Source organism: Triticum aestivum, chromosome 5B, assembly GCF_018294505.1.
Source record: "Triticum aestivum cultivar Chinese Spring chromosome 5B, IWGSC CS RefSeq v2.1, whole genome shotgun sequence".
NCBI lineage: Eukaryota > Viridiplantae > Streptophyta > Magnoliopsida > Poales > Poaceae > Triticum > Triticum aestivum.
The window spans coordinates 26,926,998-26,946,179 of NC_057807.1; the positions used below are offsets into that span (position 1 = coordinate 26,926,998).

At 41.3% G+C, this 19,182-nt stretch overlaps 1 protein-coding gene across 2 annotated transcripts; it reads right to left on the reverse strand.

The window, feature by feature from the left end:
- Positions 1-12,762: 12,762 nt before the first annotated feature.
- LOC123115518 (uncharacterized) lies at positions 12,763-14,729 on the reverse strand. 2 transcript variants are annotated; one of them, XM_044536660.1, is made up of 3 exons: positions 14,513-14,729; positions 13,978-14,178; positions 12,763-13,192 (listed from the first exon to the last, which is right to left on the reverse strand). In XM_044536660.1, exons 2-3 carry the CDS (start codon positions 14,158-14,160, stop codon positions 12,881-12,883), a joined length of 495 nt encoding a protein of 164 aa, XP_044392595.1. In that variant the 5' UTR covers positions 14,161-14,178; positions 14,513-14,729; the 3' UTR covers positions 12,763-12,880. The 2 variants fall into 2 exon arrangements, with proteins under 2 accessions (XP_044392595.1, XP_044392594.1); XM_044536659.1 differs by having other exon boundaries at positions 12,770-13,192; positions 13,798-14,178; positions 14,513-14,728.
- Between the last annotated feature and the right edge of the window lie 4,453 nt (positions 14,730-19,182).

Genomic DNA, 19,182 nt, shown 5'->3' on the forward strand with positions numbered 1-19,182 from the left:
GAAATTGACAGTGCTGGGCTACTCGTCTGACCAATACTCCGAACTTGTTATTGGATCCACACCATTCAGGTACAATAGCCGCCTTCTACTTCTCCTTCTAGAAATTAACATTATTTCTAATTTTGAGGATGTTTGTTTGTCTGTCGTTCAGAAAATGATTCCGACAAGCCTGGCCACGAAACTGCGCACAGTGATGGTCTTGGCACTAGAATCTATCGGCCCCAACCTGGAGCAAGTTGTCACTTTCCTAAGATGCTTTCTGTGCCTGGAGAAGCTATATATCAAGGTGATGTTCCTTTCTTGTTAAATGTTAACCATAAGGGAGTTTAATTTGTGACACCTTTTTCCAAGTTTACAATGATAATGTACTACGATTTCTGAAGGATTCTTTTGGAGGATTTCAGTACATACGTGTCTCCTTTCCCAAGTTTACAATGACAATGCTTGATCCATATGGTTACAATCCATATGCATTTCTCCTTTGGATTCATCTGTACTATTTTCTTAGGGAACTTTTCATCCACTCCAACATCTTGTGAAGATGGAAGATGGCATGTTAATGCCCATGTTAATCATGTCAGATCGAAGATGGCATGTTAGTGCATTTTACAAATCCTGCAAAGCAAATAGGCCTATAGTAGTGTTCAAAACTACATCTAAGCACTAACACGTTTTCTTCTTTTGCAGATGAGATTATGTCCAGTGGTGGATAATGTGATACAATATAACAATCACGTCGAATGCCTAGATCTGCGTCTCTCCGAAAATATTTTGAACTCCTACCGAGGGACCTTACCGGAGATTATATTCGTCAGGTTCTTTATTGTCAGAGCACGTGTGCTGAAGGTAATGAGGTTTACCCTACATTTATTTCAGAAAAATGAATGGTTTGTTGATCAGCGTCGGCACCTGCGGCAAAATGGAATAGGCTCCAAAAATGCTGAATTTCATTTTGCAACTTCAGATGACAGAGTAATGGAACTCATCGTGTCAACCCCATACATGACTTCTCAGTGGCTGACCCCTTTGCAAAAGTTGTGAGGTTTCGAAACCAAACTTAGATGTGGTAATATTAGTTTGAACCTCTCTGATATCCATGTACAGCGGATCAGCGCAAGCGTTTGCAGCTGATGAGCTGAATTTCATTTCTAATATCAGTTTGAACCTTGTAATCTTCGAATTTGAGCCATATAACTCTGGAATTTGAACCGTGTAATATTATCGAGCCTTTGTGGTACAATCATTGAAATGGCATCGTATGAGACTCGTAAATTGGTAGCACTATTTTGAACTTAATATGCAATGGTCTTAGATTTGATTTATTAACCATTCTCGAATCTGTTTACCTTGTTGATCTCACAGCACACGATCTGTATAGCTAACTCGACTGCGGTCTTGGAAATTATTGCACACAGTTGGTTTCTTCCACCATGTCCCCTGTAGAGCGCAGAATTAATTATCGCACTCGAGTGTCCATCATCACCCTTCTATGTAACTTTGACCTCATCACCCATGGGTAAACTTACGACCGAAGTCATTCCACACACTTTGTTTTTACAAAGCTTTTTGCCAATAAATGCCCACGATTTGTCCCTCTTCTAGCCAACGCGTGGCAAACCAAGCCGGGCGGGAAGCTTGCACGATAAACTACGCGGTAGTGCGGGAACAGGCTCACCAACGATACATTTGGAGCCTCTTCGAGCCCACGCATGGTCAAACTGCTGTGCGGTGTTGTCAAGCGTGCACTGGAATCCTCACTGCAGTGCGGTGTTGTCAAGCGTGCACTGGAATCCTCCGCAATGAACACCGTGACAAGACATGACGATTACAGGACGGCTAGCCCCCATTTGTTATAGCGGCTATTTAACCCTTGTGTATCTTCAACCTTTTGATCGCGCCCCACCATGCAAGAAGCACACCCACAACAACAAATTCCTAGAGAGTATCATGTGCGGCTCCAATGGCGCTCCGAGCGGCTGCCGACGACAAGCAGCAGTTCACCATCCATGCTGTGGTGGACACCCACCGAAGGTTCGAGGAGCTCTCGGTGGTGTACACCGACCACCCGGTCTGGGAGGAGCACTCCATCCGCATCATGGAGTTGTTGCTTGCCAACGAGAAGTACAAGGTGGTCGGGTTCGACATTGAGCACATCCACGCTTGTGTCAGGTCTCGTCCCAAGGTCTCCGTTGCCCAGATGTGCATGGGCCACCACGTCCTCATCTACCACTACTTCCTGGCGACAAGGCCTTGCGAGTGTTTCGTCCGGTTTGTCAACAGCCCCGAGTACATGTTTGCTACGGTCGACATCACCAACAATGTCAAGGTGCTCAAGAATTCGGGCATCGCCTGCCAGAATCTTGTCGACACTAGGGCCAATACAAGATCTGGGGCAGCAAGGAGCATGAGAAGGACTCACTGGTTCACCTCGCCGAGGCCATCATCGACCCCTACTACAAAGACATGAAGGATTCCTTCAACAATGACAAGTGTGCCTGGCACTCAGCCTGGATGGAGAAACTCGACAAAGATCACGTCGTGTACGCGGTCAAGGAGGCGTACACGTGCTACGACATGTATAGGAGGATCATTGACATGAGGAAGTGCCTCCTTCCCAAAAATGGCCAGGGATCCAGCCGGATGCAGAGCAATGGCAAGCATCGTCGCAACAAGAAGTAGATGATTAGATCCTCGTTTCTCCTAGTTTAGTATGCATGTAATTGCTTACTTTGGTGTGTGAAAATGTTATCTGTGTAGTCACTTGTCTAATTGTATGCTTAATTTGGTTATGTAATGCTGTCTTTTTGACTATATTTGTTGATGCTCTGTAGAAAATCACATCGCACACGGACTAAACAAAGGAACCCGTCGATGATGATTTCATCAATCACTGACGATTGTATACTAGAAATCATTTGCTCACAACACACACGGCTTGTTAACAGGAATTGTCTGTGTTGTTATCGGTCTTCCCACACATTTTTTATTATAGACCTATTTGCCGTGTATCACACACATCTTGTTATATTGAACCATTTCTGTTCTCTTGTCTCATCACAAACAGTTCATCCGAGTGAACCGCATGTTGTATATCGCACACACACCTTGATCTGCCCGAACGTTTCTTTTGTGTTGCCTAATCACAAACAGTTCATCCGAGTGAACCGTATGCTGTGTATCGCAGACGCCTTCATCTGGCTGCCCGTTTCTTTTGTTCCTCCTCATCGCAAATAGTTAATTGAACTGAACCGTATGCCCTACATCACACACGTAACTAAAATCTAAATTGTGTTTGATGCATCCGTCATCGCAAACGTTTTGGACATTTTTGACGGTTCTCTGACACCACCGTTTGCGATTGTTGCAGAACACCATAGTTTCAAATACTGGAGATAGCATCCGCTATTGCATCCGCAATAGCGCTAGCAAAATAGCGTCCTCTATTGATCAAATTAAATATTAATATTTTTTGTTAAGGATCTAGAAATATAACTAATAATCTAGTGCTTTTACAAATCCGCTACGCGGACATAGCACCGCAATATCGCCCGCTATCCGCATTCCGCTACGCGGACCCCAATCCGCTACCAGCCCGCTATCCGCTATTTAAAACCTGATAGCACATAGTTTCTTGAAGGGTCTCTGATCATAGTGTCGCGTTAGCAGCATCCTGCAGTAGTGGATAATCTGATCATAAATCCACAATTCATCCGATCTCGGCAAACACACCGTAAAATAATATTACATCGAATAGATCTCCAAGAACATCTAGGAGAACATGGTATTGAGAATCAAAGAGAGAGAAGAAGCCATATAGGTACTAGCTATGGACCCGAAGGTCTATGGTAAACTACCCACGCTTCATCCGAGAGGTAATGGTGTTGATGTAGAAGCCCTCGTGATCGAATCCCCCTCCGACAGGATGTCGAAAAAGGCCCCTAGATGGGATCTCACGGGTACAGAAGATTGCAGCGGTGGAAAGTGGATTTATGTCTCCCCTGGATGCTTTTAGGGTATAAGAGTATATATAGGCGAAGGAACTAGGTCAGGGGAGCTACGAGGGGCCCGCGAGGTAGCGGTGCGCGCCCTACCCCCTGGGTGCGCCCTCCTGCCTCGTGGCCGCCTCGTAGCGTCTCCAACTTCATATCCAAGTCTTTTGGTTTCCTTTTGGTCCAAGAAAGATCATCGCGAAAGTTTCATTCCGTTTGGACTCCGTTTGGTATTCCTTTTCTACGAAACTCTAAAATAGGCAAAAAACAAAAATTGGCACCGGGCTCTCGGTTAGTAGGTTAGTCCCAAAAATATTGTAAAATAGCATATAAATGCCTATTAAACAACCAAAATAGATAATATAATAGCATGGAACAATAAAAAATTATAGATACATTGGAGACGTATCAAGCATCCCCAAGCTTAATTCATGCTCCTCCTCGAGTAGGTAAATGATAAAAATAGAATGTTTTATGTGGAATGCTACCTAACATATTTATCAATGTAATTTTCTTTATTGTGTCATGAATGTTCATATCCGAAAGATTCAAAACAAAATTTTAATATTGACATAAAAACAATAATACTTCAAGCATACTAATAAAGCAATCATGTCTTCTCAAAATAACATGGCCAAAGAAAGCTATCCCTACAAAATCATATTGTCTAGCCATGCTCTATCTTCATCACACAAAATATTTAAATCATGCACAACCCCGGTTTCAGCCAAGCAATTGTTTCATACTTTAGTATTCTCATACGTTTTCAACTTTCACGCAATACATGAGCGTGAGCCATGGACATAACACTATAGGTGGAATAGAATGTTCGTTGTGGAGAAGACAAAAGGGGGAAGATAGTCTCACATCAGCTAGGCATATCAACGGGCTATGGAGATTCCCATCAATAGATATCAATGTGAGTGAGTAGGGATTGCCATGCAACGGATGCACTAGAGCTATAAGTGTATGAAAGCTCAAAAAGAAACTAAGTGGGTGTGCATCCAACTCGCTTGCTCACGAAGACCTGGGTCACTTTGAGGAACCCATCATCGAAATATACAAGCCAAGTTCTATAATGAAAAATTCCCACTAGTATATGAAAGTGACAAAATAGGAGACTATTTATCATGAAAATCATGGTGCTACTTTGAAACACAAGTGTGGAAAAACAATAGTAACATTGTTCCTTCTCTCTTTTCTCTCATTATTTTTTATTTGGGCCTTCTCTCTTTTTTATGCCCTCTTTTTTTCTTTTCTTTTTTTTTAATTTTTCGTCCAGAGTCTCATCCCGACTTGTGGGGGAATCATAGTCTCCATCATCCTTTCCTCACATGGTACAATGCTATAATAATGAAGATCATCACACTTTATTTACTTACAACTCAAGAATTACAACTCAATACTTAGAACAAAATATGACTCCATATGAATGCCTCCGGTGGTGTACCGGGATGTGCAACGATTCAAGAGTGACATGTATGAAAGAATTATGAAAGGTGGCTTTGCCACAACTACGATGTCAACTACATGATCATGCAAAGCAATATGATAATGATGGAGTGTGTCATAATAAACGGAACGGTGGAAAGTTGCATGGCAATATATCTCGGAATGGCTACGGAAATGCCATAATAGGTAGGTATAGTGGCTAATTTCAAGAAGGTATATGGTGGGTGTATGGTACCGGCAAAAGTTGTGCGGCACAAGAGAGGCTAGCAATGGTGGAAGGGTGAGAGTGCATATAATCCATGGACTCAACATTAGTCATAAAGAACTCACATACTTATTGCAAAAATCTATTATTAATCAAAACAAAGTGCTACATGCATGCTCCTAGGGGAAGGGTTGGTAGGAGTTAACCATCGCGCGATCCCGATCTTAAGCAAGACAATCAATAAATAAATCATGCTCCAACTTTTACATAATAGTTCACCATACATGCATGCTACGGGAATCACAAAATTTAACACAAGTATCTCTCAAATTCACAACTACTCCACTAGCATGACTCTAATATCACCATCTTCATATCTCAAAACAATCATAAAGAATCAAACTTCTCATAGTATTCAATGCACTTTATATGAAAGTTTTTGTTATATCCATCTTCGATGCCCATCATATTAGGACTAGTTTTATAACCCAAGCAAATTACCATGATGTTCTAAAAGATTCCCGAAATAATATAAGTGAAGCATGAGAGTTCTAAAATTTCTATAAAATAAAACCACTGTCGTGCTCTAAAAAGATATAAGTGAAGCACTAGAGCAATATTGCCTAGCTCAAAAGATATAAGTGAAGCACATAGAGTATTCTAATAAATCATGATTCATGCATGTATCTCCCAAAAGGTTTGTACAGAAAGGATGATTGTGGTAAACTAAAAAGCAAAGACTCAAATCATACAAGATGCTCCAAGCAAAACACATATCACGGTGAATAAAAATATAGCCTCAAGTAAAGTTATCGATAGACGAAGACGAAGGAGGGGATGCCTTCCGGGGCATCCCCAAGCTTAGGCTTTTGGTTTTCCTTGAACATTACCTTGGGGTGCATTGGGCATCCCCAAGCTCAGCCTCTTGACACTCCTTGTTCCATAGTCAAACAAATCCTTACCCAAAACTTGAAAACTTCACAACATAAAACTCGACAGAAAATCTCATGAGCTCTGTTAGTATAAGAAAATAAATCACCACTTTAAGGTACTTTTCAAAACTCATTCTTTATTTATATAGGTATAATATCTACTGTATTCCAGCTTATCCATGGTTCGTACCCCCCATACTACCCATAGATTCATCAAAATAAGCAAACAACATGCGAAAAACAGAATCTGTCAAAAATAGAACAGTCTGTAGTAATCTGTAACTCCCGAATACTTCTGTAACTCCAAAAATCTATCCAAATTAGTAACACATGAGCAATTTGTGTAATAATCCATATCAAAAAGAATAAAATCAAAATCACGTTTCTGTGAATTTTCAAAACTAATTTACTAAGCGCAAAAGTTTCTGATTTTTAGCAGGATCAACACAACTATCACCGTAGCTATCCTAAAGGTTCCACTTGGCACAAACACTAAATTAAACATAAAACCACATCTAACCGGAGGCTATATGAATTATTTACTACTGAACTGGAACAAAAATCAAAGAACAAAAATAAAATTGGGTTGCCTCCCAACAAGCGCAATCGTTTAACGCCCTTAACTAGGCATTGATAATTTCCCTAGGGCTTGTGCCCCTAGGTAAATAAATTTTCCCTAGAGCTTGCTAGATACACCCGAGGGGAAGGGGTCTTTACCGACTATACTATACCTAGGGTTCTTTACGTAGGGCAAGCCCAAGGTAAAGTCTTTCCCTACGGTTTTTCGTATTTCACCTTGGGTATATGGCTCTAGGTAAAATGTGGATTTCTAGTAGTGACTCTACGTACACCGAACATTTGCTTCCAACTAGATACGAGAAATAAAACTACGTTGTGGGTAGGAAGAGGATAACTTTGCACGATATTGGAGAGCCAAAATATAAAAGTAGGTGCTGTTATCATAAAGTTAGAATATATTACTAAATATTATAAATAGCGAGTGTGGAATAATGATGGATCGGTGTGCGGAATTATCCTAGGCAATTGTTAACAAGACCGGTAGTCGTCATTGCAATTTCATATGAGGGAGAGGCATAAGCTAACATACTTCCTTTTCTTGGAACATATGCACTTATGATTGGAACTCTAGCAAGCATCCGCAACTACTAAAGATCATTAAGGAAAAACCCAACCATAGCATTAAAGCATCAAGTCCCCTTTATCCCATACGCCACAACCTCCTTACTCGGGTTTATGCTTCTGTCACTCACGCAACCCACTATAAGCGAATAATGAACGTATTGCAACACCCTACAGTGGGAATCTCGCACGCTTGCACGACACGGAGGGCACAATAGGACAACACCAAAATAAAACATACAACTCGTACCAATCTAGATCATCAATCAACACAAAGACAAAAGATATCTACTCAAAACATCATAGGATGACAACACATCATTGGATCATAATATCTGGCATAAAGCACCATGTTCAAGTAGGGATTACAGCGGGGTGCGGGAGAGTGGACCGCGTAAAAGAGATGAGGATGGTGACGTTGATGAAGACGATCACCGCGGCGATGATTCCCCTCCCGATGGCACTCCGGCGCCACCGAGAGAGAGGAGGAGAGGTCCTCCCCCTTGTGCTTCCTCCTCCATGGCCTCCCCCTAGATGGGGAGAGGTTCCCCCTCTAGTCCTTGGCCTTCATGACGATGATGGCCCCTCCAAGATCCTTCCCCATGGCCTCCGGTGATGATGGCCCCCTCCGGCAGGGTGCCAGAGAGGGCCTAGATTGATTTCTCATGACTACAGAGGCTTGTGGCGGTGGAACTCCTGATCTAGGTTAATTTCTGGAGGTTTGGGTATTTATAGGACAGGTTGGCATCGAGAACAAGTCAGGGGCCCCACGGGTAGATTTTTTTTCCAGTATGTTTCATATTTTCCAGAAAAAATCTCCGTTGATTTTCAGCGCATTCCGAGAACTTTTATTTCTGCACAAAAAACAACACCATGGTAGTTCTGCTAAAAACAGCATCAGTCTGGTTTAGTTCTAATCAAATCATACCAAAATCAGATAAAACTATTGTAAACATGGCATGAATACTTCATAAATTATAGATACATTGGAGACGTGTCAGCATCCCAAGCTTAATTCCTGCTCGTCCTCGAGTAGGTAAATGATAAAAGAAATAATTTATGAAGTGTGAATGTTAGCAAATTCATAAGTTTGATCAATGATAATTTCAATCACCTTTTCTAGCATCATTATATGTCATAAGAGTAGCTCATCTCATAAACCTTTTCATGATCAAGTAACAAGCTATTCACATGTTAAAGTATAGATCATAAACTTTCTTGAAACTAACAAACTATATTCTCAGTCATCAAACAATTGCAATTCATCTTATTTTCAGGAAGAGTCTATGTCAGAGCTCTGATTTAGCAAACTCCACATACTCAACTATCATTTAATCTTTCACAATTGCTGACACTCATGTGATATTTATGGGTTCAAAGTTTTAATCGGACATAGAGAAAGATAGGGGTTTATAGTTTCGCCTCCCAACCTTTTACCTCAAGGGTAATGTCAACAATAATACTTAATGAAAACCTACATCCAAGTGGATATATATATCCGGATCGCTCCAACACAAAGTGCTTGCCAAAGAAAAAAGCGTAAAAAGGAAAAGTGAAAATCACCATGACTCTTGTGTAAGGGTAGAAGGTAAAAGTAAAAGATAGACCCTTCGCAGAGGGAAGTAGAGGTTGCCATGCGCTTTTATGGTTGAATGCACAAAATCTTAATGCAAAAGAACGTCACTTTATATTGTCGCTCGTGATAAAGAGCTTTATTATGCAGTCCGTCGCTTTTATTTCTTCCCTATCACAAGTTCGTATAAAGCTTATTTTCTCCGCACTAATAGATCATACATATTTAAGGAGCAATTCTTTATTGCAAGCACCGATGACAACTTATTTGAAGGATCTTACTCAATCCATAGGTAGGTATTGTGGACTCTCATGGCAAGACTGGGTTAAGGAATGTTTGGAGGCACAAGTAGTATTTCTACTTGGTGCAAAGAATTTGGCTAGCATGAGAGGGAAAGGCAAGCTCAACATGTTGGATGATCCAAGATAATATAATGTTTTGGATATAGGAAAACATATCCCATTAAGTTGTCTTCCTTGTCCAACATCAACCTTTTAGCATGTCATATTTTAATGAGTGCTCGCAATTACAAAAGTTGTCCAAGATAGTATATTTATATGTGAAATCTCTCTTCCTTCACTATTCTTTCATGAATTGTTCAAGTGACCAATTCTGCGTTTGCTAACTTTCAATAAGTTTACTACCTATACTTATTCTGTGTGAAGTCATTACTCCCCATGGTATAAGCATATGAAACATATATAAATTCAGATTTATGATACTCAATTCATTCAACCATTTACTCATAGGATATACGTGAAGCGCGTGAGTAAACGAAAAACTACTCCAAAAAGATATAAGTGAAGAACACTGAGTAGTCAAATAATTAACCGGCCATGAGAGGATTCTTTTTCATTCAAGATTTCAGATCCAACGATTTTATTCAAACAACAAGTAAAATTGAAAATACACACCAAGAATAACACATATCATGTGACGAATAAAAATATAGCTCCGAGTAAAGTATACCGATTGTTTTGAAGACGAAAGAGGGGATGCCTTCCGGGGCATCCCCAAGCTTAGGCGATTAAGTGTTCCTTGAATATTACCTTGGGGTTCCTTGGGCATCCCCAAGCTTAGGGTCTTTACGCTCCTTGTTCTCCTCATACCAATATCTCACCCAAAGCTTGAAACCTTCAATCACACAAAACTTAACGGAACTTCGTGAGATAGGTTAGTATGATAAAGAGTAAACCATTCACTTTGGTACTATCAAAGACAAGGTTCATAATTGTTCTCACACAATGCATACTTTACCATATCATTTCTACAATTTATATTGAGAAATATAATCCATAGAAACTAGAAAACAAGCAAACTATGCAATGAAAACAGAATCTGTCAGAAACAGAACAGTCTGTAATGATCTGAACAACAACCATACTTCTGCTGCTCCAAAAACTGTGAAATAAATTGGTGTACGTGAGGAATTTGTCTATTAATCTTCTTCAAAAATAATCAACTCAAAAGCACTCTTCTGTAAAAATGGCAGCTAATCCCTTGAGCGCAAAGTGTCTGTTTTTTTACAGCAAGATCACATTAACTTTCACCCAAGTCTTCCCAAAGGTCTTACTTGGCAATTTATTGAAATAAAAGCTATAAAACATGATTACTACAGTAGCATAATCATGTCAACACACAAAGACAGCAAGGGTATATATTGGGTTGTCTCCCAACAAGCACTTTTCGTTAATTCCTTTTAGCTATGCATGATGATTTCAATGATGCTCACATAAAAGAAAAGAATTGAAACATAGAGAGAGCATCATGAAGAATATGACTATCACATTTAAATCTAACCCACTTCCTATGCGTAGGGATTTTTTTAGCACATAATTTAAGGGAACAATAATCAACTAGCATAGGAAGGCAAAACAAGTATAACTTCGGAACTTTAAGCGCATAGAGAGGAAACTTGGTATTATTGCAACTCCTACAAGCATAAATTACTCCCTCATAATAATTTTCAGTAGCATCATGAATGAATTCAACAATATAACCATCACATAAATCATTATTTTCATGATCTACAAGCATAGGAATTTTTATACTCTCCACATAAGCAAAATTCTTCTCATTCGGAATAGTGGGATCACTAACTCCTAAAGTTGACACTTTCATCATGATCTACAAGCATATGACATGTATGAAGTTAATGGGTTCAGATTTCGATCAGAGAAATATGAAAACCATAGAGAAGGGGACCTTTCATCTAGAAATACCGGTGTTCTTGCTCTTGGAATAGATGATGCAACCAATGAGGAGCTTGAATACTACGGTGTTATTAAGGACATTATAGAACTTAAATTTGATGGTGATGAGGTCTTTAGTCTTGTGATGTTTGATTGTCATTGGTTTCATCCAACTAAAGGAGTGAGACATTTGAACAGATTTGGCTTAGTTGAAGTAGCACCTGCTTCAACCAATCCAGCCAATGAGTGTTTTGCTATTGCCAGCCAAGTGAGCTTAGTCTATTATGTTCCATATGCTTGCACTTCCGTTGCAAGTCTTCTTGATTGGCAAGTTGCTTACAGAGTACCACCTCTAGGAAGTCTAGAAACTCCCACACATGATGATTACACAACAGCAACACCCACTAGTGAAGATGTGTTCCAAGAGAATAGTTTAGATGCCAATGATTTCATTGTACAAGTAGGATCACAACTTGACAACTTAACAGTATGTGGTTCAGATGAGGTGGTTGATCCAACCGAATTGTCACATATTAGCAACCGACATGATTTGGGTGGTGAAAGGATTCAGGAACAAGTTATCGAGGATGAAGACTATGATGAAGTGATCATTGAGGAAATTGAAGAAGATGATGATGATTTCTAGCTCATTTTCTATTTATTATCGTTGTTTGTAATTTGGGTGGTTGAAGCCTTGGCAAGAAACACTTATCTATTTGCTATTGTTATGTTTATCATGATTGTCTTGTTGGTTGTAAACTGATCTTTGCTATCTTTATCTTATTTGTTTCAAGAATCACACATTACAGGATGACAATTGGAAGAAAAGCATCTCGACTTGCTGTAGCGACCAAACCAGCTCCTGCTGCTTGGAACACTGCTGCTGCTGATGGCACTTATGATGGGTACATAAGAGGAGTTTCAGATCTTCCTCCTGCTATTCCAAATAATGAAGATCGTCCAATCATTCGACCTATTGGCAAGACGTAAGTCTTATTAATTAGTATAAGTACTTACTTGTTCGGCAATATGTTTTCCTTTTCTAATACTTGTTTGTTGTATTTACAACTTCCCTTCTTTGTAGGTAAGGCTGGACACGAGCCGAGCCGAGCCGAGTTTGATCCGAGCCTGGCTTTGGCTCGCTCTCAAGCGGCTAGGCTTGGCTCGGCTCGCTCAGCCAACGAGCCTGCTTTAGGCGGCTCGGCTCGCTTTTGCTGTGGCTCGGCTCAGACCGAGCCGGCTCATGAGCCAGCTGGCGCCATTATAGCTAGGAGGTAACAGAACCTGTTTTTAAAGACTAGTTTTGATCTTCTACAGCAATTAAACCCATAATTTGAAAAAAAGCACTTTATATTGCTAAAAACGCAACATCTAGCAGTCTATGGTTTAAAAGTTGGTCATAGTGATGAAAAAATAAGCTTTCTTCTATGAAAAGTGTAGAAATGGAACAAATATATATGACTAAGAAAGAATTGAACATCATGGCTTTTTAATTTTGGACAGCTCCTCCTTTGAACTTTATACAACAAAAATATTGAACGTTGACAGCCAAACAATGCAATTTTGCATAGCATAACACTTAGCGCTTTGACAGCAAAATAAGAAGAATCTTCCTCCTCCTCAAACAAAGTACCTTGCTCATCCTCGTCCTCCCCATTCTCTTCCTCCTCTTCATAATCCTTCTCCGCTTGCTTATCATGCTCCATTGCCTAGCACAAAAAAACAGCACACGCGTGAACTTGGACACGCATATATTTGAATTTTTAATAGCAAAAACAGTACATACATAAGCTTGTATAAATATATATTTGACTTTTGGATACCGAAAACAGCATATACATGAGCTTGTACAAACTTATATTTGACTTTTGGATACCAAAAACAACACATACATGAGCTTGCACACACATATATTTGACCTTTGGATAGCAAAAACAGCAAAAACAGGAGCTTGGACACACATACTTGGCACAACCATACCGGTGAAGATGTAGGATTCGGTTTCTACTACAGAACGTGTTTGACAAATATCTCAAGTGTTAGTTGACATTGGACAGACTAACCGAACCTCTTTGATGCTTAGATTTCAAGTGTCCTCTGAAATTTAACACTTGACGCTTGACAGACTGACACTTATGTAGCCAGGAATTGTAGTCACTTATAAACTGAATGCAAACAACAGAGATAGACAGTACCATCTTTAATTTCAGTAAAATTAAAAGCCTTCAATTTCCATAGATTAAGGGGCTTCCACTTTCAAATTAAACAGAAATTCCATTTCCAAATTAAACTGAAAATAGAGACAAGGACTCACAAAGGAGGGGCCGCGGATGTGGTCATCGGCACAGCGCCGCATAGCGGAAGTTTTCGAGGAGATGGTCGGCTTGGTAGGCAGAGGTCTTGAGATCTTCCGTCCAGCGGCGGATGGTGGGGTTGGTGCGGCTCTTGGCATCGGCAGGGTCAGCAAGACGTTAAGGTGGAGGATCTTTTTTACCCTTAATAACAACTCGGCGAGCGGGACATTGCCGTAATCCTTGGCCCGCTTCCTCGGCAGCGACACAACCCTTGCCCTTGCCCTTCCGCTTCCTGGGACAAGCGGCTTAGTCTTCATAATGGACACCAAGCTTCTCTCCTTCTCCTTCTCCTCCTCCTCTACTTCCCCTTTTTCCTTGTCCATTCTTGCGACAGTGGGGCTCTGCATACATCAGCGAAGAACAAATGGTCAATCATCAACAAAATTTACATAGATAATAATCACTAATCACTCTACACAATCAAGCACAAACAAATTCATCCATCCATCAATCAAATTCGTGCAGCATAGCATACATCCTAGTTAGCTGCACTCTCCAGCCAACAAACACAAACATCCATCCATCAAACTCGTCTAGCATCCATCCATCCCGTTTCCTAGCTAGCCGCTCCCTCCAGCCGAAACCACAAGCATCCATCCATCTAATTCGTGTGTGTGTGTGCGCTAGTGCAGGGAGCTAGGGCCAAGGATGGGAAGGAGAGAAGAGATCGCTTACCTGCTCCTGTCATTCGGTGAGAAATCAGGGGAGATGCGTCCGTCTGTGTCCGCTGTGGTGAGGGAAGGCGGCGTCGGCCGTCGCCATCGGTGCCAAGCCCGATGAGTCCAGCCTGCGGCGCGGCGAGGAGAGGGGTGGCGGCGCCGGGCAGAGAAAGGGAGAAGGACGAGGAAACCGCGTCGCGTGCGTGCTCTCTCTCTGCTGGGACCTAATGCGAATTTGGGCCGGGCCTCAACGAGTCCCCGAGCTGGACCGGGCGAAACTCGGCTCGGCTCGGTCGAGAATCGGGCCTATTTTCATAGCTCGGCTCGCCTAATTATCCTACCGGGCCGAGCTGTAAGCCTGTAATGGGCTGAGCTGGAGCGAGCTTCGAGCCGAGCCTAAAAGCTCGCTCGGACGTCCAACCCTATTTGTAGGCATTGGAAGGACATTCCTGTCGTTCGAAAGGGCAGAAGACCATCCAATAGCAATATATTTTCTGTCCAATTGTCTAGTTTATGGTTGTTATGCTGCCAAAATTTATACCAGATTTTGCATGCCTTTGTTCTAATTACCGGAAATAGGAAATTCTATTTAGACTTTGTCGACTTGATGTAACTCACTAATTTTCATTGGAACACAGAGTTGAGTGTAGTTCCTATAATAAGTTCTTATTGTCATGTTCCAGCCTTTGAGAATTTGTGAATCTTTCTTTTCAGGAACATGTTACTGCTGCAAGTGCTCCTGCTGTAGAGGATGAAGGGATGTTTGGGGGATTTTTCAGTCAGTCTAGAACCGGTGCACTAAGCCTATCGCTATTGAGCAGTCAATTGGTTCCTTGATGTTCTTGGATGTACAGTGCATGGAGTAATACTTTGGTGCATGTATAGTTAACATGCTAGTACATGTTTTGTAATGTAGGAAACTCTAGTTCACCTACATCAGTATGTACGTGCTAATTGAAATGCTTAATCAGTTAGATGTAGCAAACTCTAGCTAGCAAGCCTATTTTTGGTCAAACATGTGATGGCTGGTGATGTCTTGGCATCTACTGTATGCATGTGACTATTGGTATCTATCCATCTATATATATATACTAATTATTTTATGTTATTTTCATTTCATAATTATGTCTCCATTTTGAATTATTTGAATTATTGGTTATGAATTCAAATTTAAATTACATGTTTGAATTATGTTTGCATATGGTGATGGTGTTTCCCTACAGTATGTAACTCTAAGGAAAGTATGGTGATGTGGCGCAAAAGGGCCCCAGAATCTTTCCCTAGGGCTTGGCTGTAGCTAAACAACCTATCCACGTGGGATGCAGCATACATATGGAAATCTTTCCCTAGGGCTTTTCCCCTAGGTAAAGAAATTTTCCCTAGAGCTTACTGGATACACCCTAGGGAAAGGGGTATTTACCGACTATACTATACCTAGGGTTCTTTACCTAGGGCAAGACCAACGTAAAGTCTTTCCCTATGGTTTTTCCTATTTCACCTAGGGTATATGGCTCTAGGTAAAATGTGGATTTCTAGTAGTGACTCTAAGTACACCGAACGTTTGCTTCCAACTAGATACGAGAAATAAAACTACATTGTGGGTATGAAGAGGATAACTTTGCATGATATCAGAGAGCTAAAATATAAAAGTAGGTGTTGTCATACAGTTAGAATATATTACTAAATATTATAAATAGCGAGTGTGGAATAATGATGGATCAGTGTGCGGAATTATCCTAGGCAATTGTTAAAAAGACCACTAGTCGTCATTGCAATTTGATATGAGGGAGAGGCATAAGCTAACATAGTTTCTCTTCTTGGATCATATGCACTTATGATTGGAACTCTAGCAAGCATCCACAACTACTAAAGATCATTAAGGTAAAACCCAACCATATCATTAAAGCATCAAGTCCCCTTTATCCCATACGTCACAACCCCCTTACTCGGGTTTATGCTTCTGTGACTCAAGCAACCCACTATAAGCGAATCATGAACGTATTGCAACACCCTACAGCGGGAATCCCTCACGCTTGCGTGACATGGAGGCACAATAGGACAGCACCAAAATAAAACATACAACTCGTACCAATCTAGATCATCAATCAACCCACAGACAAAAGATATCTACTCAAAACATCATAGGATGGCAACGCATCATTGAATCATAATATGTGGCATAAAGCACCATGTTCAAGTAGGGATTACAGCGGGGTGCGGGAGAGTGGACCGCGTAAAAGAGATGAGGATGGTGATGATGATGGTGACGTTGATGAAGACGATCACCGCGGCGATGATTCCCCTCTTGATGGCACTCCGGTGCCACCGAGAGAGAGGAGGAGAGGTCCTCCCCTTTGTGCTTCCTCCTCGATGGCCTCCCCCCTGGATGGGGAGAGGTTCCCCCTCTGGTCCTTGGCCTTCATGGCGATGATGGCCCCTCCGAGATCCTTCCCCGTGGGCTCCGATGATGATGGCCCCCTCCTGCAGGGTGCTAGAGAGGGCCTAGATTGATTTCTTCAAAGGCTTGCGGCGGCGGAACTCCCGGTCTAGGTTAATTTCTGGACGTTTGGGTATTTATAGGAGAGGTTGGCGTAGAGAACAAGTCAGGGGGCCCCACGGGTAGATTTTTGTTCCAGTATTTTTCATATTTTTCCAGAAAAAATCTCCGTTGATTTTCAGTGTTCCGAGAACTTTTATTTCTGCACAAAAACAATGCCATGGTAGTTCTGCTAAAAATAGCGTCAATCCGGGTTAGTTCTAATCAAATCATACCAAAATCATATAAAACTATTGTAACCATGGCATGAATTTCATAAATTATAGATACGTTGGAGACGTATCAATGGGTACTTGGTATGGCTTGAGTTGACATAGATCTCTCCGGAATGGCACCAGATATCCTTCTTGCTACCACTTGAGCTTGCGTTGGTTTTCCCTCGAAGAGGAAAGGTTGATGCAGCAAAGTAGCATAAGTATTCCCCTCAGTTTGAGAAGCAAGGTATCAATCCAGTAGGAGACAACGCACAAGTCACCAAATACCTGCACAAACAATCAACAACTTGCACCCAGCACAATAAAGGGGTTGTTAGTCCCTTCACGGTCACTTGCAAAAGTGAGATATGATAGAGATAGATAAACGGTAAAGTAAATATTATTGGTATTTTTGGTTTATAGATCGAAAAGTAAATGATTGCAAAATAGTAGATTGGAAACTAGTAAGATGTAAACGATATTCAATATAATGGAAAAGACACCCGGGGGCCATAGGTTTCACTAGTGGCTTCTCTCAAGGCAGCAAATATTACAGTGGGTGAACAAATTACTGCCGAGCAATTGATAGAAAAGCGCATAGTTATGATGATATCTAAGGCAATGATCATGAACATATGCATCACGTCCGTGTCAAGTAGACTGAAACGATTCTGCATCTACTACTATTACTCCACACATCGGCCGACTCGTGCCTGCATCTAAAGCATTAAATTCATAAAGAACAGAGTAACGCATTAAGTAAGATGACATGATGTAGAGGAATTAACTCAAGCAATATGATGAAAACCCCATCTTTTTATCCTCGATGGCAAGAATACAGACTACAAAAAAAATACACTTCCGTGATGATACATGTTTGTCACAGTAGGTCGCGTTTTTTGTCATGCATGTACATCCATGACGATTTTATGACAGAATCAAGATAGTCATACCTATGCTATCGTAGAAGTGTTCCATGACATTACCAAAATTATCATCACGGAAGTGTCCACTTCCATGACGATAAATCGCGCGTCACAGAAGTGGTTTTGTCAAGGGTGACCGACACGTGGCATCCACCATAACCGAACACTGTTAAGCTATCGGGTCGGTTTTTGGATCAGATAACCCGTTAACAGCCCCGACCAATGGGGATTTTCCATGTGTAAAATCATCATTGGCTGGAGGAAACACGTGTTGGCTCACCATTGGGACAGATGTCATCCACTCATTGGACAGAAGGCGCCTATGATACGTCGACACGTGGCACGGCCCAATAGAGGCCCATTCCTGTGAAAAGGCCAGCCCGTTTGACTTGGTCAAAAGATGGCGGGCCAGCCCATGGAAAGCCTGTTAACTGTTAATACGTTGGGACATTTTCATGTCAAAAAACCCGTTGGGCTGTTTTCATACAGTTATCAAATACAGCCCATTAACGGCCCGTTATGGTCCATGAATAGTATGGCCCATGATTGGTGAAATGATGATACGCCCCGTAGAAGGCCCATGGATCCTACGGTCCATAGAAGGCCCATGGACACTACGGCCCGTAGAAGGCCCATGGATCCTATGGTCCGTAGAGAAGGCCAATGGATCCTACAACCGTAGAAGGCCCATGGATCATACAGCTCGCAGCAGGCCCATGGTTACAACAGTCCGTGTGCTGCCATGATTATTTTGGCCTAGTTACCATAAATAGGCTATTGTGGCCACTAGAAAAACACAAAAAAGAACTGCAGTGACTACAAGCAAACAACTAAACAAGACAATGAGGAAATAAATAATCAATCAATTAACGCTAGCCTATTACCGCTATTACACATATTACATCCACCGGGCATCAAAGTTCGCCACCAGTGCAAATATAGGGAACAAAGCAGCATATTACAAACACTGACCGTCAAAATTGGCCACCAGTGCAAATAAATGCGGCAG